This window comes from Gymnogyps californianus, chromosome 4, assembly GCF_018139145.2.
Source record: "Gymnogyps californianus isolate 813 chromosome 4, ASM1813914v2, whole genome shotgun sequence".
NCBI lineage: Eukaryota > Metazoa > Chordata > Aves > Accipitriformes > Cathartidae > Gymnogyps > Gymnogyps californianus.
Window position 1 is genome coordinate 10,165,969 of NC_059474.1, and position 27,826 is coordinate 10,193,794.

At 38.7% G+C, this 27,826-nt stretch overlaps 1 protein-coding gene across 1 annotated transcript in view; it reads left to right on the top strand.

Moving 5' to 3' along the window:
* Window positions 1-27,826, top strand: part of FAM193A (family with sequence similarity 193 member A) — an 86,254-nt gene that overhangs the window by 18,480 nt on the left and 39,948 nt on the right. The window contains exons 2-6 of the mRNA XM_050895624.1: window positions 18,001-18,066; window positions 20,822-21,067; window positions 23,318-23,484; window positions 23,776-23,943; window positions 26,865-27,099. Coding sequence (XP_050751581.1) covers window positions 20,978-21,067; window positions 23,318-23,484; window positions 23,776-23,943; window positions 26,865-27,099 — 660 coding nt within the window. The 5' untranslated portion in view covers window positions 18,001-18,066; window positions 20,822-20,977. The remainder of the gene's footprint in view (window positions 1-18,000; window positions 18,067-20,821; window positions 21,068-23,317; window positions 23,485-23,775; window positions 23,944-26,864; window positions 27,100-27,826) is intronic.

Genomic DNA, 27,826 nt, shown 5'->3' on the forward strand with positions numbered 1-27,826 from the left:
TGGTCTGTAGTAAGCCTGCAGCTTGATAGCAGTCATGTGCTTTCCTCCTTTTATTATTTGTAGGCTTCCAAGATACCCCTCTCTGCATTTGTGATGCTGACATCCTTTAGATATAGGGCATAACGCTCCTGGGCACTTGGATTTGTTTGTTTTGTTTTGATTGTTTGGTTGGTTTTTCTTTTTTTTTTTTCCCCCTATGAACTGACTGTATCCTCTTTCTGTTAGTATTCCAGCTGGGAATGGACTCTTATGGAGTAGATCATAGTGTTGATCATGCTCAAAGAATTCTAGCTCCTTTTCTTATGCTTCATACATTAGTATGCATACCTCTAAGACTGATGGATTAGTTGCTTGCTTTTTATGAACTTTGTGTGAATAATTACTTGTTCTTTTAGGTTCTTGTTCAGGTTGCCCTGGTATATCATCTTTGGACTCTTGATGTTTTGCTTGTGATCCTAGTGTAAAATATTCTTCACTCAAGTTAACAAGCAGGAAGAGATTCTTTTGTGTGTTAATTCTTTGAAATCTTCTACATTCTCACCTACCAGCACGTGGAACCTCATCATGTGATCAGAGAAGCCAAAGCTGTCCTTCGATAGCATTTTCAAACACATGGGGTTGTCTGCAGGATGAGTTTGTTCCTGACAGTGTTAGGATATGAAGGGCTGATTGGGAGCTTCCTGTTCTTTCTTGGTCATTGTTAGCAGTACAACTACTACCCATGTGGATGAGCAGCCATGAACAGTAGTTGGTGTGATGAATGAACATTGAACAGCTTTCTGCGACACCTTCAAGGTGGTGTACATCTGCCTGTTGGTTAGACCTGATATATGTGATTTCTCCTCCTCTTCGGAGTTGCTCCAGACAACCACTTTTGTTTTCTTGGGTTGGAAGGAGGCAGAGAGCAACTGGAGCAGCATGCAGCCCTAGGTAGGGCCAGCAGACAGCTTGTTCTCTACGGCTTTTTCTCCGATACAGCTGTTTAGCTGCCTTTGTCTTTGGCAGTCTCTTCATAGATTGCCTTAAAGACATCACAGCCACGATGTCTCAGCTCAGCTGCCTACTGCTTCTCCTTAACGCCTCACCCCCCCAAAACAAAACCCACACCCAAACCCACCCAGACCACTTTCTAAGCCAATCTGTAATGAAGAATTTACTGCAGTGGATGTTTTCCTTGTGATCTTCCTCAGTATAGGAGATATAAGCAACTGTTCCTACAAATCCAGTCCAGGACTTGGGTTTGGCTTGCCATCTGGATATCGCCCTTACATCTTTGGGTCAGGGAATATTTGAGAGGAGAGTTTTGGAGATGCCACTTTCCTTTTTTGTTCCAGTTATGTATGTTGGGATCATGGTTGGCTTCCTGCTATTAGCACCCCTGCCTTTTGGTGAGGGGTAGCTGAATAGACTCCCCTGGATCTCCACTTCTTAAGTTGCAGCAGTAAATCAGATACTTAGGTCAAAGGACTTCCAGCTTTACGTATTTCCTCGGATAATTCAATACATTTCTGGTCCCTCCCATAGTGGTAGTTGAAGCACACCATATGTTATGTTTCAGTAGTGTATTTCATGTGGCTGTAAGAAATGTAATACATGATGTGATGTATGCATGTACGGTGGACATCTAGAGCTGGGCAGTTTGGGGATAATGAAGTGCAAGGTCTGAGGTAATCTGCTATGGATATTAGCTTAACTTGTGGTTTTATTAACTTTGTAGTGATTTGTTAGAAACATAACCTTTGAATGTAGTTCTGATGTTAAAGCTTACTTGCTGCATCTTCTCCTGTAATTTTTCTGATTGCTCTTAAGTCTAGCTATTAAACTAGGACTCTGCTTCTTATTGATGCTGATTTTTTGCAGAACTGAAGGGGCTTAGAACTGGAGAATTATTTCTCTGCCTTGTATTGTCTGTGTCATGTCCGAGTACAGCATATGCAATTTGCCTGACAGTTCTGTTTCTCTGTTATGGGAAAAACACGGCTAGTTTTAGAAATTGTATTTTGTGGATCCTTCTGAAAATGCCTTCTCCCATGCATGGCTTTACTTAATATTTTAGGAGATTTTGCTGTCAAGAGTGAGTATGTTTAACCCTTTACCAGTTAGCAGGTGAGGTCATTTTTTTGTAACATAATTCCTGGAGTAGAGCATCTACAGTTGGATCACTGAAGCTGCATAGTCAAGTAATTAATTCCTAAATATTGTCTTACGCATCTTAAACTTGCCTTTGGATGAATGCTTCTTACTGTTCATAGGGAAAGTGCTGGCACATTTTGGGGTTTTTTTGTTTTGCATAATCCTATTATTTTTCCATATTTCTGTTCAGGATTGAAGTATAAACAACAGATTAAATCTCTAACAACTCTCTACTAGGAAAAAAATGTATATGCATGGTTGTTACCTGTCAGGGCTAGTTGAGAGAATTTTGGGGCGTTCTAGCTACCTGCTCAGAACACTTTTGGCCATTGTACTGGGGAAAAGAAATGCTTGACTCATCTTCGTTATTAGCTTTTGGTATTTTTTTAGCACATGTGGCTGCATAATTGCTGGAAAAACGTTGAACATTTTTCTAGTACAGGAAAGGCAGAATCCTGGTAGGAGGTGGATTGGCTCTGTTCTGCTGTGTCATATTTGGTTACAAAGAAGGGAAGTATTGCATGTGGGATATGTGCTCCTAAAGAATTTGTGAGGTGTGTAATTAAAACAAAATCTCTTTCCCTCCCTTTTTCCCCTGGAGAGCCTAGGTTCTTGGTGGCTGCACATCTGGGTATTACAGACCCAAGTCTTTTTTTCACTCAAGTCTAAGCTTGTCTGTGCTTAAATTAGTTCTGTTATTTTGTATACCTGCTGCCATTTCACTTGTCAACTAGAGAGTAGCATTTAATGCTGTACAGAAAACTCTTTAAATATAATTAATTACTGTACTTCAACCAGTAAAAGATATGATTTCCTCCTCCTCCTCCTCCCCTTATGGCTTAATATTAAATTTGATTTTAATTTGGTTTCAGGTTTTCAAGTTTGCTTTATCTTGCAAATTGTCCATACCTTTACACAAAACTTAAAATACTAAATTTTTCTGCTTTTTATTTTAAATGTAATGTTAAAAGGTATGTAAGAGCCTTGTAAAAACTACTGTAGGCAAATTTCCCTTCATCTCCCCTGCTGCAAATAGAATTTAAAAAAAAATACCCAGAAGACAAAGGCAGCTCATATATTACAATGGAGTTGCAAATATATTTGGGCAACTGCAAAGCTTTTTCATGTGAATAGTGATAAAAATGTGAAGGGATCTGGGCAGTTTTTTTGGTACTGCCTATCTGTAGAAATACCATAAAATGCCTTTCATTAACTGATTCAACTTCATTTGAAATAGATCTTCACTATTGCTATCTTCAGTTCTGCTTCACATCCTTCATGCTGTGACTGATAGTCTTTTAGTTCAGTTTGAATGTATTCCAGGACATTTTACTCTGCTTTCCCTGTCCTCAGTTTAATTCTTGTCTTCCGCCCACCCCCAGTGCATTCACAGAGAGAACTTCATTGCTTTGCGAAGCTAAACAAACCAGGCCTCTTGCTGACGACCCTGTTTGGCTGTCACCGTGTCTATTCCAGTTAGTCGTTTCTTGAAGGTAGCTGACCAAATGAGGTGTCCTCCAGAGGGCTGTGAAGCAGCACTAATACTTTCCAGTGTCTCTTGAAAACAGTATGATGCATCTTGGAATCATGTTTCCTTTTCACAGTCTTAGGGATGAGCATAAGCCATTGGTATAACCAAATCCTTCTCCCCATTCGCTTCCAAATCTTGATAGAGAATTAATCTCAGAAAGGTATTTGGTTGCAAATACAGCACGAGACACTCATTAGTGTCTCTGACTTTTTTTTAATGTTCCCTTAGATGTGAAATTTCTTGATTTGGAGCTGGGAATTGAAAAATTCTGACAGTTGGAAATGTAAAATATGAATAATTATTTGAATAAGATGAAAGGGAAGAAGTTACAGAATTATCAGTACAAATCATTAAATATGCATGTGCACAGTGATACTTCTTAAAAAATAACCAATTTCTAATAATGTATTTTTCAATTTACATGCACTACCTCAGATCAATGCAATGCAAAATACAAAGAAGATAAGGATATTAATTGCTGCTGGCTTTAATCTGAATAAATGGTCTTATTTAGCCAAGTAATTGGTTGCACAAGTATAGGCGTGCTGTAGTTTCTTGGTTACACACAATTTAAGAGCTGAGAACCTCATACTTACTGTAGTTTGTTGGGTTTTGTTCTGCTTAAAAACATTTTTCTTGGAGAAGAATGAAGATATTATAAAAAGATGAGCACAAGCTTATGTCATGGTTTGCAGCTTTCTGATTTGTATTTCATTTTTTACTTCAAAACGTAGAGCTTTGATTCTTCCTGTCTTCACCATTTCTTTGCTGAAGTGTCATTGTTTTAGTATGCTAAGCAAGCTGTAATATTTCTATGCTAAACCCTGTTTTAACTTCCTCCCTTAAGCTTAAATATAGATGTATTTTTTTAATTATTATTTTTTAATGACCAAAATTAATGTTTTGTTTTATTCTGGAAGTGAATTTTTCCTCTCTTTATGATGCTATGAGGAAATGGCTCATCGGCTGAGGCTGCCCATTTGTACAAATAGTGATGCTTGTAGTTTACAAAGTGAAGTTTGACAGCTGGATAAAAGTGCAGCTTTAGGCTTCTGTTCTGCCCCCCCCCCCCGGCAATATCTTTCATTTATTGCAATACAGTGTGAATTTCAGTATGGTGGTAGATATACATTTTTCTAGTATGTGTTTATAAATTTAAGCATGGTATAAATTGTGATTCTGATACTTTTAGTTTTTTGTAAGATGAGACAGATTGTTTTAGGTTCAAAGGAAGATAAAATGACAAGATGGGACTTGCAAGCACAGGCACTTTTCATGGCATCAGGGATCTGTTGCTTTCTCCTGTATCTATCCTTCTCCACTGGAAGGCAATTGACCATTAACCACCAGAGACTTCAGTCAGTGCAGGTTCACTATGGCATTAATAACCATTGTTTGGAGGCATACATCTTCCTTGAAAATGAACGTATGCAGGGCCATGGGGACGGCTGGGGACTTTTATCTTCAGGGTTGGGGTAGCATTGCATCTAATGTTCACTGCTTTTGAAAAAGTAAGGGTGACTTCAGCTTGTTAGCTTTTGAATGCAATAGGAATATTTTTGTTCCCAGATGATGTGGATCTTCCAGCTTTTTGCCCTGGAAAACCTTCAGTTATTAATTGTAAATGGGTATATTGCTAGTGGGTTACCGGGAATTGTGGTAATGCTGTTAACCTTTTTGTGTTGGCTTGGAAGAAAACATGAAATTTTATTGATAAAGCTCCCAGAGGATATAATGACTTAGAAAGGGGTAATAAGAGCTCTCAGCTGATTGAGGAAAACCAGTATTTGTTCATATGCTACAAACAAACAGTATTCATGCAAGTGTTGCCAAATTTCATGTGACTTACCTAGATAGGTAGACTGACCTTGGGGGTGGCTGTGCTGATGGCCTGTGCCTAGCTGCACAATATTTTGTGCATAAAAAAAAGACGACTAGCCTGGTCCTTGAATTTATTCACAATGGTATCAAATGGAGGAGTAGGGAGGTTATTTGGTGTCCGGCAGGGATTTCTTCCTGAATACCAGTTCTTGTGGCTACCTAGTAGGAAGGATCATGCTAATTGTCTATGTTGCTGACTTCCAAGGGCCTGTTTTCTAACTCTTTCCAGTTTCTCAGAAGGTAAGCGATAAGTGGCTCATCAGATAGAAGCATCTGAATACATAACAGAAGAAAAATAATGATGGGAGAGTAAACAAATATAACGAAATTTGCTAATTGATTCTAAGCCCAGATGAATTCTGTTTTAGATGATTTGCTACTTGCAATCTTTAAATAGGGATTATGCTAGATCATATCTTCTGGAAAAAGCGCCCAAACAGGAATTAATTCGGGAAGATCTTTGGCCTTTGTTAATACAAATTTCATGAGATCATGTGCCAGGCAGTACTTAAATATTTTTCTTAAGTACAGCTTATATAGGTTTATTTTTAGTGGTGGAATTCAACTTAGAGTGTCCATAGAGCAGGACTTCTAGTAGGATCTGGACACTTCATTCTACAAAACAACTGTGTTTTTCTTTTTTTTTTTTTTCCTTAGGGTATTATTTGATAGTGATTAGTTGTCATACCGGACTTTAAAAAAAAATAAAAAAAAAAGGGGGTGGGGGTTATTGCAGTGGTTGAGGTAGGAATGAATATACCCATCTGTAAACTTCATGGAATGAATAGTTTAAGTCTGCATCATTCAAATTAACGTCCAAGGAAGTCATTTGTCCTTGTTTAATAAAACAAAATAGATGAAAAGCCTCTTCTTTGAGTATAACCTTGCTTTAACTTCCAGTTAAAAAGTTAAGCGATTGTAGATCGTTCTGTCTTATAATGGGATACAGATCAGAGTTTCATCTTCTTAATTTTGGTTTATGAATGCTTCCTAGTTCCTGTAGATATCATAGCTTTTTTGTGTGTGCTAACATTTTCATATTGTGGCACTATAACCTGTGAACTCCTTATTTCCTAACAGGTACTCATTTCCTGAAAGGTGTATTTTAGATTGATTCAGCTAAAAGAAAAATTGAGTGTGCTATTTAAGAATGCATGGGAGGAAGGGCACAGAATATAGATGTTGCTCCCTTAAAACTCATTACAGAATAACAATATCTGCATTCTTTTGAAAGTACTACTTCAAAGTTGTCTTTTTGAGGTACTACTGAAAAAAACCTTTCCCAGGATAGTTTCAGGCACCTTTATTTGCAGTGTAGCTCATTTCATTTAAGATGGCTGTGTTTCTGAGTATAGCTTTTTGTCAATCAAGGTTTGATGGGTTTGTGAATTTAAGTAGCTGTTTAGACTTTAGTCTATTCTGATCACTGTGCTACAGTAGAATTGTTATATATTGGCTCTGAGGACCCAAAGGAAAAAAAAGATGCAACAGGTAAATAATCAGTTCTGTGTAAATCCACCAAAAGCATTGCTTTTACCTATTTTCAGAGGACCTGAGTCCTTAAAGAACTAGAACTAGAAAGAATATTGGTTTTCTTCCTATTCTGCATTGTTCAGTGCTGTCTGATTTCCTTCCTCCCTGCTCTATTTTTGAGGCTTTTGTGTGTGTCTGGTCATACTGAAAACAAAACAAAACCTTGATTATGTATACTTTTTGCACAGACTTTAAGAAGTTATCTATGTATTTGATCCGGCAGATGCTAACAGTGTGTGACCAGCACTTTTCCGAACCATGGGGGGGGAAAAAACGCCTTTAGCTTTCTCCAGCTACTAATATTGTGCCTTATGTTGAAAAACAGGGCTGTGTACAGGTGACTTAACCCCTGCTCCCACCGCCCCTGTGATGAGCCTGTAAATAGTTACAACTTATAAAAATTCTTTGGCACAGGGTCTTGTTGGCCAAGAAACTGAGACTTGAGTTTTAGGAGGAGGTGGTAGAGACTTGTCATCTTGGTTCTGTTTTGGGGTATCTCCCAGAATGGGCGAGATGGGGACAGCCTCCCCACCCACCCGCAACCTCACTCTTAACTCATAACTTTTGCTAAACCAGAAAGTATTGGTCTTTTCGAACAAGTCCAGTATATGCCTACTACTTATACTTTTTCTAATTTCTCTCCCTAGATTGAACATCTATAATGATAAAGGCTGCAACTGGAAAAAGTATTTCCTTGGAAATAATTTCAGTTTCTGTTGAAAACTCCTTTGATGTTTTGACTTAGTATCAAAGGTCCTAAGGGATTTCACTGCTGGAAAAGAAGCAAATCAGGTCTGAGATCTTGGGGTGTGGGGAGAGGAATAATTTTTGGGGGGGTTTGAGTCATTCATAGTAAACTTGCTTTGTTATCTATATGCAAGGTAGATTGAGCTTTCTAGATTAAGCCTCCCCACCCTCAGCTTGTCAGCTTGTTTGAAATGAACAATTTATTTTAGGAATAACTTTTACTAAGCTAGGGAAATACAGTGTTATGTTTACTTAAATCGAAGTGATAAGTTTTAATAATATGACTTGTTGAAGAAGGGAAGCCTTCAGAGAACCTGTCTTGCAGGTTAGTCAAATTCTGTAATGGTGTGATTTTACTTAATAAAGAAAACACTGGAAGTTAATGTTATTACATTAAACAGGTTAAAATTGCAATAGAAGTGTCACTAAAATTATTGAAGTCTCGTAATGTTGATTGTATGTGAATAAAGAGGAAAATTACAAACAAGAAAACTATTTGTTATATTGGCTGAAGAGGGATTTACCTGGGATTTCACAAACTGTATTTTAGCAGTAGCACAAGTCAAAAGGGATAGAAACCATTTTGCTTGTAAGAATTTTCTGTGAAGATCCTTGGATAGTGAGTACCTAATTTTGGATTAATATGATGACTGTCTATTGCCAAATATATCTTGAAAACTTCTAATAGATTCATCTTAATATGTTGTTCCTAATATGAAGTAATATCATACTTCACCTTTTGGAGGGCGAAATGAGTGACCTACTTGACAACAGCCTTGTTAGCTCCTTGAACAAGTATTTGGTTTGTAATTGAGTGCAACACTGGTGCTATCCATTCGGCATTTTCCTATCTTTTGCTCGTATTTACAAACAAAACAAGTGCGAATTCTCAAGTTAGATGAATTATCTTTTCCTAGTGCCAGCATTGTCTCTCTTCCTCCTTCCCCCTTCATAGGTTACTTCCTGTGGTTAGCCCTTGAGTACATATTTCCTGCTGGCTAAGCATGATGGAGGGAGCGTGACACGATGGGCTAGTGTGCTTTACAGTCACAAGATTTCCAGCCTACCCTGTCCACATGTATATACACAAGATCGTACATAAATCAGTTTTAGTAACACGCTGTTGGTTGTCATAGCTAGTTGATATATCTCACAACTAACATGGTGTTCTGCAGCAAATCTGCTTCCACAAACATCTTCTGTGACCAGGAGGGGGGTGTGCAGTCACGTCATGCTTAGCTCCTTGGCTGTCGAGTGGAGTTTTGGCTTATTTCTACTTCAGAACACTTTGGTAAGGTTATATATTTGACTGAGCTCTCTGGTATGATGTTAATGATTTCTGTTAAGTATGGTAGCTATTGAACATAAATGTGCTGTATATTAGATACCAGCGTAAGTAAGAGTTGAGTTGACATGTTAGCTGTGTTGAAGTGCGGTGCTTTCTGCCATCTGGAGCCTCTGCCAGGTTTCTCACTAATGCTTTACTCTTAGCTGTTGTTCATCTTCTGGCAACTTCTCTTTCTCCTGCTACTTAATTATTTCAGATCTAAAAGGTAGTTTATCTATATTTGAGAGTAATATTCAGATTTTGTATTTCAAATTTTGGATATCAAGAGAGTCACAAAAGCCTTGTGATACTCCTCGGAATGCTTGTTCTTCCGCAGCCTTCACATTTCTATATCCCTGATAACTGATGTAAAGATTGAAAGGTTCTCTGAAATTGCCTGTAGTCTAGCAGCTTTTTAAAGGAGTACCAAGGGATTGACTTCTTGCATCACTGACTTGTTTATGGATATGTTTTTCTTCATTGAAAAGTTTTCCAATCTCAAGAGTGTGGGCTATCCTAGAATAATGCAGGCTGGGCTGGGAAAGGATAACTTAGGTGTTTGTGAGTATTAATGCCCAGAATAGCATGCTTGGTAAAATGGATTAATAGTCTGCAAAATTAATCAATTGGCAGATCAAGTGTTGACTGCCTTAATATGGATATTTGAATTTTAATTATTATCACCTAGTCTTTGCTTTCTCTGGTTTCTATTTGGTACTTTGGCATCCTTAGTAAAAACAAGGATCTTTTTGTGTAGGAAACCTTCACAACTTTCCCTGTTGGTGATGTTTGCAGCTAATCAATAATCACTTTTTCTGTCAGTGTGTCTCCTATAATACTGAGACTCCCTGGCAAGCAAGTGTGTGTTAGTAAGTATAACTGCATTCAGTGTCACTAGAAATGTGTGATTATCACATTAAAAATTTAGATGTTTATAATGTCAGTTTCTTAAGCAAAACACTTCTGCTTCTAAATCAGGGAGGGATACTATGGTAGTTTGTTCATCTTTTATCGTTATAGTTAATAAAACTATTTGGTGGTCTTTATTCATATACACCCTGTCCCCCCCACCCCAAAGGCGTGTTTCACTACTGCATCACACTAAAACCATGACTGTGTTTGGAAGTAGGAACCTCCAAACTTTTCACTGTTGCCAATCAAACATTTACCAATTTCCAAGCTACTGCTTAAAAGCTCTTTGGAATTAAATTTTGTATAACTGGTTGTCCTGGTTTTGGCTGGGACAGAGTTAATTTTCTTCCTAGTAGCTGGTATAGTGCAGTGTTTTGGATTTAGTAGGAAAATAATGTTGATAACACACTGATGTTTTTAGTTGTTGCTAAGTAGTGTTTATACTAAGTCAAGGATTTTTCAGCCTCTCATGCCCAGTCAGCAAGAAGGCTGGAGGGGCACAAGAAGTTGGGAGGGGACACCGCCAGGACAGCTGACCCCAACTGGCCAAAGGAATGTTCCATACCATATGACATCATGCCCAGTATATAAACTGGGGGGAGTTGGTTGGGAGGGGGGATCGCTGCTCAGGAACTAACTTGGCATCGGTCAGCGGGTGGTGAGCAATTGCATTGTGCATCACTTGTTTTGTATATTTTAATTATTTTAGTATTATTATTGTTACTTTATTATTATCATTATTTTCCTTCCTTTCTGTCCTACTAAACTGTCTTTATCTCAACCCATAAGGTTGTTTGGTTTTTTTCTTTCCCCAATTCTCTCCCCCATCCCACTGGGTGGGGGGAGTGAGCGAGCGGCTGCGTGGTGCTTAGTTGCCGGCTGGGGTTAAACCATGACACTGGTGTAAAAAGAATCTTTTTCTCTAAAACAATAATAAACTCTGATAGCTGCTTGAGTTTCTTGAGTGTTGTTGTGCCAATGAGCCTAGAAATGTGTTGCATATTGCTGATTTTTTTTTTTCTCTCCTGCCTCTTGTTGGGCATGTTAATTTTGCATTCTCCATACTCCAGTGCTAAGATGATAACTCTTACATTTAATCTTTTTTAAAATACTGGTTTAGTATGCTTTTCTAAAAGGTCATGTCCTCTTACTGCAAAGCCTCTAGTACTTTTGGGGGTTATTTAACAATGAAAAATAAGGAATCTTTAGACTTCTATCTCACCTTCTATTAGAAAAATTTCCTGTTCACCTGCCCCTTTGGTGTCACACTTTCATGACCATGGACAGGGACCATTAGTCACCTTGGGCCAGTCCAGCTGCCCCTTGCTGAGTGCAGCAGGCCCAGGCATGCTGTGTCAGAGGACACTTCTACATTTCTTGGCCATGTCGATATTGACCATAAATGTACCTGTAGCTGCAGTAGTAACATGGTTATCCTCTCTGAGAGGATTCCTGAATATAGTTCTGAGTGATCATTCATCTGATTCCAGGACCTCCCTGGACCATTTCTTTCAATGTTAGACCACCCTTAACAACAGCTACCTTCATGAAAAAATGATGGAATACACTGTTTTTTGTAGTGCAGGTAATGTTCTGCTTTATTAGGCATATGCTTTGTTTTGCTTCGTTTTTGCAGTAGTTGATATCCTGTAGGGCTGACGATATTTTGGTGGGTGAGTTTGTTCTCGCTTTCATGTGGTGCATGGACCTGGTCTGTCCAGAGTGTAGCGAAGACAACCTTTTCTGTAATGTATTTTATTACATAAATCCAGACAGTACTTTGCTTAGTCTCTTGAATGGGTCCTTCCAATGCCTTTAAAAATATTCATGGATTTCTTAAAGTACAGCAGATGAAAAATAATCAGATTGCTGAAGTGCATGAAATCACATAGGCAAGAGTGATGCCACTGCCAAGTAGATCTGTTTGTTTGCTCTTCCTCTGAAAAACTGGGCTGTACCAGATGTTAACTAGTGTCATGGTTTAAGCCCAGCCGCCAACAAAGCACCACGCAGCCGCTTGCTCGCTCCTCCCCCCCGGTGGGATGGGGAGGAGAAAATACAGCAAAAAATCTCATGGATCGAGGCTAGGACAGGGAGGGATCACTCATCACTTATGGTCACAGGCAAAACAGACTCGATTTTGGGGAAAAATAAACGAATTTAATTTGTAAGCAACCAAATCAGAGTAGAATGATGAGAAATAGAACCATATCTTAAAAACACACCTTCCCCACGCCCCTCCTTTCTTCCCAGGCTCAGCTTTGCTCCCGATTCCTCTACCTCCTCCCCCTGCAGTGGCGCATGGGGCGGGAATGGGGGTTGCGGTCAGTTCGTCCCACATTGTCTCTGCTGCTCCTTCCACAGGGGGAGGACTCCTCACACTGTTCCCGTGCTCCAGCGTGGGGTCCCTCTCACGGGGGTCAGCCCTCCATGAGTTCGTCCAACTCAAGTCCTTTCCATGCACTGCAGTCCACCATGAACTGCTCCAGCGTGGGCTCTCCCACAGACTCACAGCCTTCTCCGGGCCCATCCACCTGCTCTGCCGTGGCATCCTCCACAGACTGCAGGGGAATCTCTGTTCCACCGTTGACCTCCATGGGCTGCAGGGGGACAGCCTGCTGTCTCACCACAGGCTGCAGGGGAATCTCTGCTCTGGTGCACCTCCTCCTGCTCCTTCTTCACTGACCTCGGTGTCTGCATGGTTGTTTCTCTCACATCCCACTCCTCTCCTCACTGTAGCTCTTCTTCTCCTCCTCCTCCTTCTTCTTCCTCCTCCTACATCTTACTCTCCCTCTCAGCAGTCTTTTTTCCCTTCTCAAATATGCTATCACAGAGGTACAACTGCCGTTGCTGATGGGCTCGGCCTTGGCCAGAGGCAGGTCCAGATGGAGCCAGGGAAGCTTCGAGCAGCTTCTCACAGGAGCCACCCCTGTAGCCCTTTCCCCGCTACACAAACCCAACACAACTAGGTATAATGTGGACTTAAAGGATTAAGGAAGGGATAAGTGTTGAGAGTTTACTGCTGGCTTTTACACTATAATATCTCTTCAGTTCTGTAATATACCTTCTGCAGAGGCTATTGTTACTGCAGAGACTACGGTCGCTACTGACAATGTTCAGGAGCAATGTTTAAAGCAAACAAACCCCAAAACCTTGCTGTGCTAGAGGTCTGGCCAGCATGCTGTCCAGTCTGACGGTGCTTGGTACTAGATGAATGGAGAAGAGAACTGCGGTGTGTGTGTAGAATAATCCTCCTCCCTTGTGCCTTTCCAGGTCTTACCAGTCCAGACATGTCCTGTGTCAGATTTTGTTTGCTACCTACTGTTGAACCTCTCTCTCATGCATTTATCATCATTCTTTCCCCTCATCCATGCATTTGACTTCCACAATGCCTTGTCCTTAAATCAGTTGGGGTTAGGGAGGAAGGATCCTAAATTTTCACTTACTGAAGTCAGATAGTTTCCTATCTTTTGAACTGGAGGCATAAAGAAATCTTTCTTCATATCTGAAAATCACTTAGGATTTTGTAAGTGTCACTCATCTGCCAGCAGCAGTTCTGTGACCAATTTAGCTGTGCCTGGGAGAAGAGATGAACAGCTCAGCCTGCGACTGGAGAGCACCCAAGTCAGAGCTTCACTTGGGCTGCGGGGAGGGAGGTCTTCACCAACCAAGAGTGCGACTTGAGACTGCTGCCTCCCAAACGGCACTGGGCGACAGCAGGGGGAAGCGAGGCAGAGCTGCTATGTGAAGCTGCAGAGCAGTGTCGTAGTGTGCTCGCTGACTGGAAGTGCCTGAGAGAAGGCTTAACACAGAACAGCTGTGGCAAATGGGTTTTGGCATAAAAAGTGTAGGCAGGAGAGCAAGTGGCATAGACAAGACATTTTGATGGGTTTTGGGGGGGTAGCCAGGGTTAGGTGCAGTACCTTTCTTTAGTGTTACTCAGACACTTACAGAAAATGTGTTGTTTCAGATATTTCAACAAACTTAATTTTTTGCCTCCCTATATAAAAAATAAGGGAATTCAAGTGGCGTGGAATATCTTTGTTATATTAGGACCTTGTAGAATAAAGTGTACCCTTAATCGTCTCTTGGTAAAATTGGGGTTGTTTTCTAGTCTATATCTTTCCTAATGCACCTGAGAAAATCAGTGCAATATTTTCTAGCTGTTTTCCCCCAGGAGAAATTTGATTAAACCCTGCATTTTTTTTGAGCATCATATTTCTGTTGAACTGTTTAGGGTTCAGTGATGATGAGTCAAATCTAAATGTTCTTCCTGTGCTTTTCTTTTCCTGAGCTCTCCTGAGACTTTGCATCACTCTCACTGTCATGATGTTTGTGTGACTTCACCAGGCTTCAACTGCGAGAAAGATGGGGGTGTGTTGTCTAGTAATATGTCACTCAGCCCACTGAAGGTCTGATTTTGATAGTGACAGGCTATTAGAGCAAATTATGGCAGTCTTTGAGTGCTTATGTTCTAATTGCTCAACTGGTTCTTCAAGGTCATTCAGGTGAAATCCAGGAGTATTGTTGAAACTGTGATTCTCACTTTCTTCATACTTCCTGGTACGAATTATACTGTGCCAAGATGGTGTATGCCTTTATTCTCCAGAAAATTAACATTGTAGAGAGGATGAGTTAGTGTGACAGCAGCTTGCAAGAAAAACAGTATTTCCATATATCTTTTCCATTGTAAATAATATTTATAGAAAGAACAAAGATTTATATCCCCCCTGCCCCCCCATTATGGTGAAGAGTGCATGCAGATTCCCATGTTCCTGATCCATGTCAGCCTTCCTTCTGGCACTTGTCTTCATGAAATAGGGTTTTAAAACATAAAACTTTAAAATCATTAAAAAGGATACTCAGGACTGTAAAAATAAGTTTTCTTTAATTAAAAAAAAAAGTTAGGGTTGTCCAGAAGTGACAGCTGTCTAGCTTGTCACTTCTACTTTAAATCTCTGCACACAGAATTATATCTGTCAACATATGGCCCAGTAACTAGATCTTGTAAGGTCCTTCTGCCATTCTCCAGTCTCTTTAGTAACATGAAGAATTTAGTGCTATTGGTTAACTTTTGTAATCTTGGGCACTTTCTTGCTACAGACTTTGGATAACTGCAGTTTCCTAGATCTCCTTTGAAAGCTTAATAAATTTTTTTGTTGTTGTTAAAAAAATCATCTTCCGCTCCTGTAGTACTAGTGAAGTATAAAGCAAGCACTAACATACTGAAATTATTAGTGCAACTATAACATCCTTGAGCTTCTTTAGGACTCTTGGCTGAATGTCATCCACTCTTGGTGGTTTGCTAATTTTCGAGTTGCCCATTTGCTCCATACTTTTTTCTTAACAGTGCTTTGCTTTGGAACAGATCCTCTAATGCATCTTCCATAAAGAAGCCTTTCACTGGGAGAATATCTTTAAACTCCTCCATAGTGAAGATGCGAAAAATAAATCTGGTGTTTCTGCCATGACCTTAGCTTGTTTGAGCGTTTGTTTTTTTTTTTTTTTAATGCGTCTATTTGTTTACTTACTTTAGCCTTACAGATCCTGACAGGCTACCTGCTGCTCCTTGCTCCTCATGTGCCTTGAAAAAGGATTTAGTTGTCGTTTTTATACTTTTTTCCCCTCACTTCCTTAAATTATTTGTGAGACTGTCTCATTGTATTGTTTTTCTCCGTCTGTTTTTAGCTTGCTATTGTTTGAGCCCCATTTGGACAACTTCTACAAGATTCTTCTAATGTTTTCTCTAATATGCTATTTAGCCATCTCCTTCCCTTGCCTGTCATGTCATTATTCACCCACACTTAAGTCCTTTTTGTGATTTTTGTATTTGCGCTAAGCCTCACGTACAATATCTTAAATCTCATTGCCCACAGACACTTAATTTTTGATGATTCTCTTTAAGTTTCCTCCTATTTGTCTAATTCCTTTCTTTAAATTCCTTGGTGTTTGTTCCTTCTGCAGATATTTAGGTCACTACTAAATTCTGGGGGGTTTACACTAATATTTTTGAACCATATTCTGCACAGTGCTTAGGATCAAGAAATGCCTTTTCTTTTGTTAGTAGCATGACAACTCATTCCATGAAGCAGTCAGTCCTGATGTTCAGTATTTTGTCTTGGCATCCTGTGACATTTTAGTGGGTAACAGAAACGTCCCACTGTTTTTGTCTTTGCTTTTGTAACATTTCTGACTGCCTTCAGCTTGGTCACTCAACATCTGCATGTTTAAATGTGATTGCTCATGCATTTCTCGTTATCACTGTCTTGAATGTAAAGAAGGTAAATGTACTCCCTTAATGAATAGGTAATGTTTTTGGATAAACTTACCTTTTTTTGAATTTTCTCCAAATTTTTTTTTTTGAGCTGCAGATAACAATTTCATTCTAAACTTTCTTACTGATTTCTTTGTTCTTGAATGCATCTGCATACCAATAACCAGTGGATCTCCAGTACTGGAGGATTTCTTTTCTTGGTGAAGACAACTTTCTTTAATTCAAAAGACCTTTTCTTTTTTCCACTTTTTGGAAAGTGGCTGAATTAAAATAGGGAATGTGTTCCACATCAGCATTTTTGCTCCTATGATTTTAGATCTGAGATGTTTGACTTGCATATGAGGGTTTTTTCTTAAATACCTGCTCTTGAAAGTTAGCATAGGGTATGTAAGTGAAGTTGTGTGGCTTCTTATTTGTATCTTCTCTAGCAATGATTTGAAGATTGTTTTGTCCTCTACTTTGCCTTTGAAAAATCCAGCTGAAGACAATGGCTTTGCAGTAATCTCAGTGGCTCTGTAGACTGAGCAGTCAGTAATTCTGTGGATGTGTGAAACTGAAGGACGCTCCTTTGTACTGGAGGAGGGTCCAGTTTGAGTTTCTGGTTTGGTAGCAGGGTAAAAATATTTTCTTAACTCCATAAATCCAACATGCAAGATGTGGGGGTTCCTACGTTAAACAGGCTGTTTTTTATTGCAGTCTTTAGAGCTAGTCTTAGAAATATTAATATCAGGCAATAGTAGGTGGAAAACTGGAGAGCAAAAAGAGGTTAGCAAAAACATGTGAAAGGTGGAACAGAGGCATGAGGTAAATTATACCTGAAATTCAAGAGATAAACCAGTGCTCAAGAAAAGGGAAAATAAATAAAGAATAAAATAATTGACTGACTTTATTTCCGCGCCCCCCTTCCCCCCCCCCTTTTTTTTTTTAAATCAAATGCCTTTTCTTCAAGTCAGTGTGATCTAGGGCTCTTCATTGTCACTGACTTGAATTTTTGTATGCTGTCTTAGCTTTACTGTTGGTTTAGTGTCCTTAAATAATGCTGTATGAAAACACTTGGGGCTTCTGAAAGGCACTTCATTGATATCTAGTGTAGTCTCTGTAACACTTGTGGAGAAACAAGGTATAGAAGAGATCTCTGAGAGGTTTCTGTATGAATTATAACCTGGGGCAGGAGGAAGGCTGCTGCGGCAGAGTAGCTGAATGCCATTTGGAGGCTTGCTGTGGAAGAGTCTTCCTGGTTAACACTGCATATTTTTCTAAGCAGTATTGTATTCAACTTTCAAAAGGCAAGAATCTTTGGTAATTGTCTCAAATCACAATAGAAGTTTAAAAGCTAAATGCAAACAATCAAATACGGAAGGAAAAAATGTCATTTTGCTTATGACTCTTCTTTTTTCCTGTATCAATTCTTTCATCTCAGAGTCACTAATAAAACAGCTATAGTGCAAAAGTTTAAAATACATAAATTGTAAACTTTTGCATCTGTAGAACTTTTATTACAAAAGAAAAGGGGCTTTTCATCTCTGCAGTCAAACATTCAAGTTTCAAAAGCTGTTTTATCAACCCTCAGATGCAGGGGAAGGTTTTGTTGTTTAATTTTTTTAATGCTCTTTTAGCATTAAACTCAACTATTGTAACCAATGTACTATTCATTTTTTCCAGGTTTCGCTAAATGGTACACAGTTTACAGACAGTTCTGTTGGATCAGAGTTCACAGGTGTTTCTCAGGTATGTGCAGCCAAGTTTTGTGGGTGTATGTGATAGCAGAATTGTTTACTAACGGGAGAAGGTATTAAAGAGTATTAAATATACTAGAGAAAACTCTTCAAAAAGATTTCTTTTTGAGATTGGGACTTGGGTAACTGAAGTCAGTTTCTGATGACTTCACTATTCAAGCTTTAAAAAGCAGAGAAAGCTACTATTTCTAAAGTAAAATTTTATTGTTATAATAAGCTTGAAATTGGACATAGATGTGTTAAAAAAAAAAGCTATGCAGTTTTATGGTAATAAAGTTATTCTTGGAAATAAATCTATATACATAGCAGAGATGCAGTTATTTCTGTTCCGGCTTGTCCTACTTCCAGCTTTCATTTATGAATGTTATATCTGAACATGTTTCAGAGAGAAAGTGAGACTGGGTGTTTTCTCGCAGACATGCATCACACATTTTTTTGAAGCTTGACTAGTGGAAAAATATCTTGCTTTTCTCAAAATGTACACTTTGCTCTGATTACACTGAAGACACGTACAAATGTATATGTGACCTAATTCTAAGCTCATCTAATCTAGGAACAGTTTACTGCTGCTGTTGAAATGGTCACATGAACAGTCACTGCATTCATCATCTTTTAAATAAATAAGGAACTGCAGTTCATAGCTTCATTTTAGTATGACAGAGCCATAACGGGAATCTGAGATGCTTATGGTCTAGATTTTGTCAAGGTTCTAACTGTCAATTTTGTTAGAAATACACTGCTAAGAAATTTTCATTCTTAGCAGTTGATTTACATTGTGCTCTAGGAACCAAGTGCTTTCATTTGAACTTCGTATCTGTTGTAAATACGGGCCCGGTTGGGAGATTGTTAGGGTTTTACTGAGTCTGTGAAGTAGCCAGAATTAAGATTGTTGTTCCTGCTGTATTTGCCATTGCTTTTTTAATGATCATGATGCAGCTTTAAGCAAATTACACACACAGGTCTTAACTTCTAGAATTCCTTGCAGCATGGCTAGGATATGTTTGCCATGATCTTTACCTTTGCAAAAGAGTAAGTGTCAGGTTGTCTTAACTTCTGAACTTTCACATTTTTGTCACCTGCTTTTCCTACTTGTTGGAAGATGTCCTGCAGATGATGTTCGTAAGGATCTGCCTGCAAATAGCTGTAAAGATGTCATCGTCACTCCAACAGAGACTTAATCTGGCTTCAGAAAAATTTATTTTAACAAGGAAACTTTCAGGGCGAAGGAGATGAGCAGCCATGGCCTCCTGCATGCAGGGTTTTTAGGCATTAATAAGATCTGCAGTTGAGCGCAGGTCAGCCAATAGGAATGTCTAACTTGAGAAATCTGTTCATGCTTATAGAGCCAATAAGGAGATGGTTCCAGCCTTTCAGGAGGCAGAGTGAGTCTTCCCTCATGAGAATGTTTTCTGAAAACCTGCAGTAGACACCTGGAGAAATTGTGTTCTTTTTCTTGCCTTAATGCTTAGGTGTGAATTCTTGAAGTGGCATCAGTGAGTAAAGAGATTAGCTGTTCTTACTAAATCTATTACCTTAAATTTCTCATGAACTTCTGAAAGATAAGATGATACTTGTGGAGATGAATTCAGTGTATCTTTTTTTGATGTCTAGAATTCTCAGTTTTTCTTTCCATATTGCTGAGTCTGTCGGTTTTATAGATGCAGAGAACACAAAAATCAGAGTTCGTAATGCTGTGCTGTTTTTCTTCAGACATCAGCAATAGGGAATTGATTTGTTCTTGCTGTGAAGACAAGAAGAGAGTTAGTGAATTGTGTTATGGCTTCAACTAGTCCTTTGCCCTAAAGAACTTTTCACCTGTGCTTGTGCAGTTCAGCCCTACAGGATCTTTAAAGCAGTATTTCTGTTAGTATTGAGGTTAGAGCAATATCTAGAGGAATGCTTGAATGACTTAAATTTTGTCTTTCCTTTGAGAAAGAATTTAACTATTTTGAGGCTTACATAGAAGATCTTGCTCATTAAGGCAGAGCTAGTAGCTGTAATATAATTAGACAATTCTGTGATTCTACCATTACAAGATGTTTTGTTCCATTCATTATAACTTTGCTTATGTCTTGTAAAGTTGGGTTCTCTTTGGCTTGTGCTGCTTGACATGTTTTTGAGTATCAGTCTTGGTGAATAATCAGCATCTCATGGCTGAACCATAATTTCATGCACAGTAGCATCTTGGAAGAGAAAGTAAGTTTTGAACTGCCTCTGTCCTCGTAAATTACCAAGTCTACTTTATTCAGTAGCTGATAGTGGATTTTAAGACCCTACTGATTGGTTTTGTTAAAACTCAGTTAAGCTTTTATTTTGTAACAAGCTTAGCTGAAAGTGTCTTTGTTTCAGTTAGTATTGAAAAAGATGATGCAGAACTTCAAAGAGCAGGTTTTTTTTCCTTTTTATCTCTAAGAATGACAACGGTAAAAGGAATTGTACTATCCCTTTTTTATTTTACTTCTAGATTATTACATCTGGGCTGAGTTACTTTAGAGAGGAAGGCTGTAGTCCATGCTCCCTGAAAACATTACTTTTTAAATGGGAGTGTATTCATAATCAGAATTGTTTGCCACATGGATATTAACACTGCTGTGTTTGATCTTGGGACACTCCAAATATTCACTATTTAATGATGACTGTTAAAATATGTTGGTTTGTTTGTTTTTTTCTTTTTAAATCTCAGAATAAGTTTTTTCTGGTACATATTCTGTGAATAACCAGTTATCTATCAAAACATTTATTTCTAGACACCATTTACCTTTGGCTTGGGCCAAAGGGCACCATATACAACTGGCGAGCATTGTCTTCTTTGTAGAAGTGAACGAAAAGATACTTCGCTTTCAGAGAGCGGAATAAAAAATTCTAGCAAAACAGCACTTTCCACATCTCCAAAAGCAAACAATATGCTGCATCTTCCACTGTGGGTGTGTCCAGACTGTCGACGAACAGTCGAAAAGGAGGAAAGGCATGCTACAATAGAGCAATCTCTTGTGGTAAGTTGAAGTACTTCAGTTCAGTAGACTAAGAAGGTATGTTGTTATGGGCTGAATGCTACTTTGTGCTTTGGAACCACTTAAACTGTAAATGAAGTTTAATACTTAGAAAGTATTTTAGGAGATTTTGAGTTGGTTTTCCTATGAGCTAAACTGAACAGGCAAGTTGTTCCAAAAATGAGGAGTTCTAATTCTGAGTTTTGGATTTTTGAGTAGAGCAAGGCTTGGATTTGTTTCTTGCTGTTTTTTTGCCTTTCAGTTTATTGGATCTCATACTGTCCTTTTCCCCTTTACTTAAATTATGTTTCTTCTACGCTTATCAATGCAACTTTAATCATTACACTTTTTTCTGTTCTCTGTCTGTTCATGTGTACTTCCCCCCTTTGAGGTAAACTGTCTGAATTTGCCTTGTTCTTTCAGCAGTGTTCTTGAGTCACTGCACTTGCACTGCCACCTTCCTGCATGTGTCTGAGTTTTGTCATCTTTTCTTTCCTGTATTTTTAAGAAAGAAGCACAACTTTGCATAGTGTGCATGTAACATTTTCTTACTCTTTGTTGTAGCACTGCAAACACTGATTTAATATGTGGTGCTAATATTTCAAGTTGTGATTATTTTCTAAATTAAGTGTTAAAATATATTTTCAAATGAGAATTCAACCTCACTTAAGAGCTGTGCTCAGTGTAGCAGAAAGATACAAAAAATTCATTGACAGGTCCAGCAAAACCCGATTAGAAGTAACCTGATGCTATACTGCAGAACCAAATCTTCACAACTGATCTGGGAAGCCACACATTTCCGATAATTGGACGCATTATGGATTCCAGCTGACATCTCCTTGTAGAGAGCTAACAGACTATGCACATGCCCATAGGCACATACAGATTTTTATTTCAGTAAACAAATCAGTGTGAAGAAAGATTGCCTTTGTATACCATATGTTGTTAAACTCATGTTAAAAGTACAGTTAACATAGTTTTTTGTAAGGAAAATTTAAGAGTGTATCACTTGTATACAACTAGTGTTTACTGATATTCTTGCTATTAACAAGGGTTAGTAAAATTAATCAAAAGAGATTACATCTAAGGGAATTATACTGGTAGTCTGGTAAACGCATCCTAGAGAGTTCAAAGCACAGCCAGACTGAAGCACATTATTGTTCAGTTGAGTCAAAATTTTTTACATTTAAGCTCTGTTTAATGAACTAGTAAAGAAGGTAAGTGTCCTACAATAGCAAAAGGATTTTCCAGGTTGGGAAGCTTGACTTAAAAAAAGCAGCTAAATGGATTAGGTGGCTAGTCAAATTAGAGAAACCAGCTGGGAAAAAAATCAGCTGGGAAAAAACCCAAAATGAGCTAAAAAAATCTGTTATCAGTCACTGCAAGCCAGAGTATAAGTGGTTTGCTATAGACGCTCCTGTGTTCAGGTTGCTGTTGCTCTCATTACCTAGCTTGGTTTGCCTCAGCACCATCCCCAGTAGCTGGTCTTGCTGTTGGCAGCAGATGCATGCAGGTTTGTTTTGACCTGTGTCTGCATCCTGCTCCAGGATCTGGGGTGAAGCACAAAAAAACCCTTCAGTCATGCTCCTAATGTGGGAGAGGTCTCTGCCTGGTGCCACAGAAAGCTGGTGGCAACCTGGGGAGGGTGCAGAAGGGAAGCATGGTATGTACTGGGGCTGGAGCACAGAGAAGGGAGAGGAGCTGGCGACCAAAATACCAGCAGCCTTGGGAGAGAGGTTTGTGTCATCTGCTAGTACTGAGCAGCACTGTGCACAGGAGATAGCATCCATTCCCAATGACAGCAGCTTTCTAACATCCATTACTATGAAGCAGTATGTCTCGCTGTTGTAAAAAAGGAGACTTTACGTATTTTGCTAGAAGGGATTGTTGAACTACAAAAGTCAGACATACTGTCAAATGGAGACTGAAGAGATATTACTAGTTTATGACTAATCATGGATGATGCAAGCCTTCCTGTAGCTTAGTTCATTGTTTATGGTGGAGTACATAAGGGTGGTAATTATAATCAATCTACTTTGGTTATTAGAAATGAAACTATATTTATTTCATTGGTTTTCTCAGTCCATATCTTGCATTTATTAGGCTTTTTGAAGGTAAATTCTTTGTGCCTGGTTGAGCGTCCTCCCAAAATACATTCAGCACTAAGAATTGCCACGTTAGCATTTGCCTACCTATTAACATTTCAGACTTCTACCTTACAAACTGAAGGCTACCTGTGTTTTTTCCTTTCAGAGCCAAGATTTCCTTTTGCACATGCCTCTTGGAAACAGTGGATCACAGCAGGAATCTGTAGGAGGAGGAAGAATAACTGTTGGTGCACAGACGGTGCCTGCTGCAGATCTTAGCAATTCCTCTCCTTCAGACATAGCATGCAACTGTGAGGCCTGTAATGAGCGCAGGTGAGAACTGAATTCAAACTCAACAGCACTGTGCCTGTAGTCAGACTGTCGGCAGTGTTGTAGCTTATTTGTTGGTGTATGCTTAAACTCTTTAAACAGGCTATCTGACAAGAACAGTAACTTATGGATGGCAGCTTTTATCAATTTTAGACATGTACTTTATTTTAGGCATTTTCAGATGTACATTGTTTTTCCTGAAGAGCATCTTCAGAATAGTAGGAATCAATACACCTATGCGATGTACAAATAGAGAGTAATTATTTTTGTAATTATTTTTGTCATTATTTACAGAGAAAATTCAGCAGAGCCTGAACGTGAACCTCAGCAGCTTCAAAATTACTGGTCAGAAGTAAGATACATGGTTCGGTGTATATATCGCCAAGCTGGGACCCCTTTGGCAGATGACCAAGACCAATCTTTGGTACCAGATAAAGAAGGAATGAAAGAGCTGGTGGATAGGTACAGCACTTTGAAAAATATCTATTAATTGCTAAGAGGATTTTTAAAATTAGTTTTTAAGTAGTTTGGAATATTGCTTTTTAATAGAACATTATTTACCATCTGTAAGTCTGGTTGCTTGGAATGAGTGCCTCTCCACTAGAATGAAAAATCAGAACAGTCAATTCTATTTTGTGCAGGATTTTTAAATGCTCAGTTGAATGCCTGGGAAGCTATTAAATCTGTACGCTGTTTGCAATAGGAATATTAATGTATAATTATGGAAGGGTCCCAAATTCTTATTCTTCAAAAGACCTTGACATGATTATTATTAATAAGACACTGTTTAGTTTCATTTGCCCCAAATGAAAATCTTATCTTGTTGAACTAACTTGAGTTACAATAATGCTTGCGTCTTACTGTAGTTGTAACAGCTAGAAGACACTTTTCAAAAAAAAAAAAAAGTATTATTGGCCATTGATCACTAGATGAGGCGGATTCCAAGAACTTCTCTCTCATTTCAGAAGTTGAAGTTGTAGCTTTTCTAGGTGTGAAGTTGAAGATGTGCTTAATGAGATCCTCAGCTGTGGGTTTTTCCTTTTGGGAATAGTGTGACTGTCCTTAAAGTGCTCCAGGAGGGTCCCCTCAATTTCTGTCTAACTGAATGTGTGATCAAGGAATAGTTGCTCTCCTTGGTTCTGCACATACTTAATATACTAAGATCTGACTAGTCTGACAAACTGTAGTTCTTATGTGGAGTTTCTAGTTGAGGCTAAATTCTGGCGAGGTAAAGAAACTTCTGAAAGATTATAGTCATCTAGCATTGCTCTTTATATGACTATACTCCTGAATCAGCCGTAACAGATAATTAAATAAGCTTATTGCACTTCTGTTATATAAAAACTGAGTGTTTGGTTTTGAACATGAGTTGTGTAAATGTAGAGGAATATAGTATGCCACCCTATTAGTCACACCTTTTTTAGTTAAGTGATCAAAACATGCAATATAGGTTTTGAAATCAAAGATGCTTAAATGTTGCATAGTGTGTAGGTAATTAAAACTAAATCACAGCTAAAATGGTGGTTGATTTTTATGCAGTTTCTCTTTAATGGAAAAATTTTGGAAATTGGAACGCATACTGTGTACCTTTCTTATGTACTTAGGAACTTTGATTTCTCTAGAACTGTTTTTCACTTTTAAGAGAGATAATTAAAATACAAAGGCAGAAACAGGATCTCAGAGAAGGAAACCTTAAATGTCAATATGATTGTTTTTCACTTGAGTTCCTTATGATCTCCAAAGTATGAAATAAAATTAGGATACTGTGTTTGAGCAGACACCAGTGTGTCCAGTCCATGGTGCTAATGTCACGCAAAATTTTTTAATAAAGCTAGTCAGTGTAGGTATTGAAAGTGTAAAAACAAAACCAAACAAAACAAAAACAACCCCAAACAAACTATGTAGGTAGCATGCCAAAGGTCATGCTGTAGCCAAGTAAATCTATGTTTAAAAGGGAGAAATTCCTAATTCCATGCTCAGCTCCGTTAGAGCTGGCAAGAAACAGGCTGTCTGGTCATCTTACTTGAAAATAAGTAGTGATGCCAAGTACTATCCCTATTATATATTGGAGCACTTTATGGCAATATGATAGTACTCTATTTTGTGAGTGATGAGGGAAGAGCAGGTACTAGACAGCAGCGGACTTTTATTCATCTAACTCTTAAGTACTTACCTAATCCCTTTCTTCTTCCCTACCTCCCTGTGCTGTAAAAAACCTGAGGCAAGTGCTTAAACTCCATGCACAGGACTTTAAATAGTGCGATTTCACTCTGAAGTGCTTCAAAGCAGCCATTGTGTTCAGTTTTCTTCTGTGTGAGGTGGTTCAAACCCATGTCTCACTTCCAGGAGAGTATCAGACCTAGCCAGCGGTATGCTCTCCTTAGCAGGAAGACCTGACCCTCTTTGAAGCTGTGTCTTACAGTGACAAGTCTTGCAGGTAGTGAGTGGCTGAATAGAGTGCATGGAGGGCAATATGGTTCTGGAGCTTCAATGTTAGTGTGCTTCCCTGGGACAGATGAGTCCCAAATTCTGGTCGCTGTTCTAGATTTTAAAAAAATAATAATTAAAAAATACACCAGTCATTTGTAATGATTGCAGTTATGCACTACCACAGTGGAGTGCCCTAAGTCGTGTTCCTTGAAGGGTGTTCTTTGTGGCCCTGTGAATCCTACACCTCTGCTATGCAGTAGCACAGCTTTAATAAAAGGTGCAAAAAGTGTCCTTGTACAGAAGATCTGCAACTTGGGGTAAGAAACTCTCAATGCAGGTGAGAAGGAGTTTCATGAATGAGTGTCTTAAAAGCTTGGTAATTGTATGAAATGTCTTCTTTCCGTTCAGCTCAACAACAGAAGGGTACCCCAAAGCAGTCACCAAGTCCAGTCTGGTTAGTATTTATTTAGGCATGTTCTGGCTGCCTAACAGGTCAAGCTCCTTCAATGGCTTCAAGTAAATGCCTGTCCTTCTACAAGATATTAATCAGGCCTAGGTCTGGCTGTTCCAACTGGGACATTTATTAGGGCTGTATGTAAGAACATGGAGAAGTTGTAAAGAAGCTTGTCTGAAGAGTCCAGGTGTCTGTAGGGTTGCATGCAAATTGAGTAAAGGTGTTTTAGCTCACAAGTTGAAGTGAAATACTGAGGTCCTAAACTAATTTGTTCCTCAGATGTGCAAGCATCCTAGTCCTACAGCTACACAGGAGCTCAGTTCCACAGTGTGAAAGTAGGGAACTGGACTGTGTTCTCCCATAATTAAGGTAGTTCTGTAAACCCTAGCCATTGTTTCTTTTTGATGATGATGATGGTAACTGGTAAATATTTTTAGGGAAGTGAAAATTGTTTATTACATGCTCTTTTTTTTTTGTCACAAATATTCTAAAAATACAGGCTTTGTGAAAGAGATCCATACCAGCTTTACCAACGGTTGGAACAACAAGCTAGAGAATATGTGCTTGAAATGAAGGTTCGTCTGCTCAGACACTTGTCACTGGGATCTAAAGTTGCATCAACATTAGCAATACAAGGGCCACCACAGGCACATCAGTTCATCTCACTCCTACTTGAAGAATACAGTGCACTCTGTCAGGCAGCATGTACAATCAGCGCCTTTCTAGTTACTCTGGTAAGAGTGAAAAAATAACCTATATACTTCTGCTTGCTAGCGGTAACGCTAGCAGAGGTGTTCTGGGCTCTTTCAGGTATCTTCTGTGGTTGTAAAATGTAAAGTGTTTTGTGTGTGCATGCTTGGAGACAGGGAGATTCTGAAAATGCAAATTTAATTCTTCAGAAATGTAGATTAGGCATCTCTTACAGTGAATTGATTATCTTTTGTTTGTAAAGAAAGCAGTGGGATGCTGTTTGTGGCACTTATTCTGAAACTAATCTTTAAGCAGATCTACAAAATTTTAGATAATGCCTTTGAAAATGTGTGAAACACTTCTCTGTTAATCTTTAGTGGTCTCTTGACAACCATCTTTAAAGGACACAAACTTTTATGTGTAGCACTGACTTAGATTGTTTCAATGTTCAATTTTTCTTTTCCCTTATAAGCAAGAATGGCTACTTGACAAGATGATCTCTTGCCTCAGAATTAGTCTGCTATGTTATTTATTATTTCTAAAGTTCTTGTTCTTTCTTAAACGATTGTTTTGTCAACTGATGTTAGACTTGGGATTATATTGTCATGTAGAAAATAAGCAATAGCCTTAAAAATCTCTTCTTGAGTAATTGTCCATCACGGGTGAGTAATAAAGTAAACAAATTCTGTAATTCTACTTGTTTAAGGGCTGAGAAGGTTATTAGTCCTGTTTTGTTAATAATCCTTTCCTGTACGTCCTTTGTTAATGTCC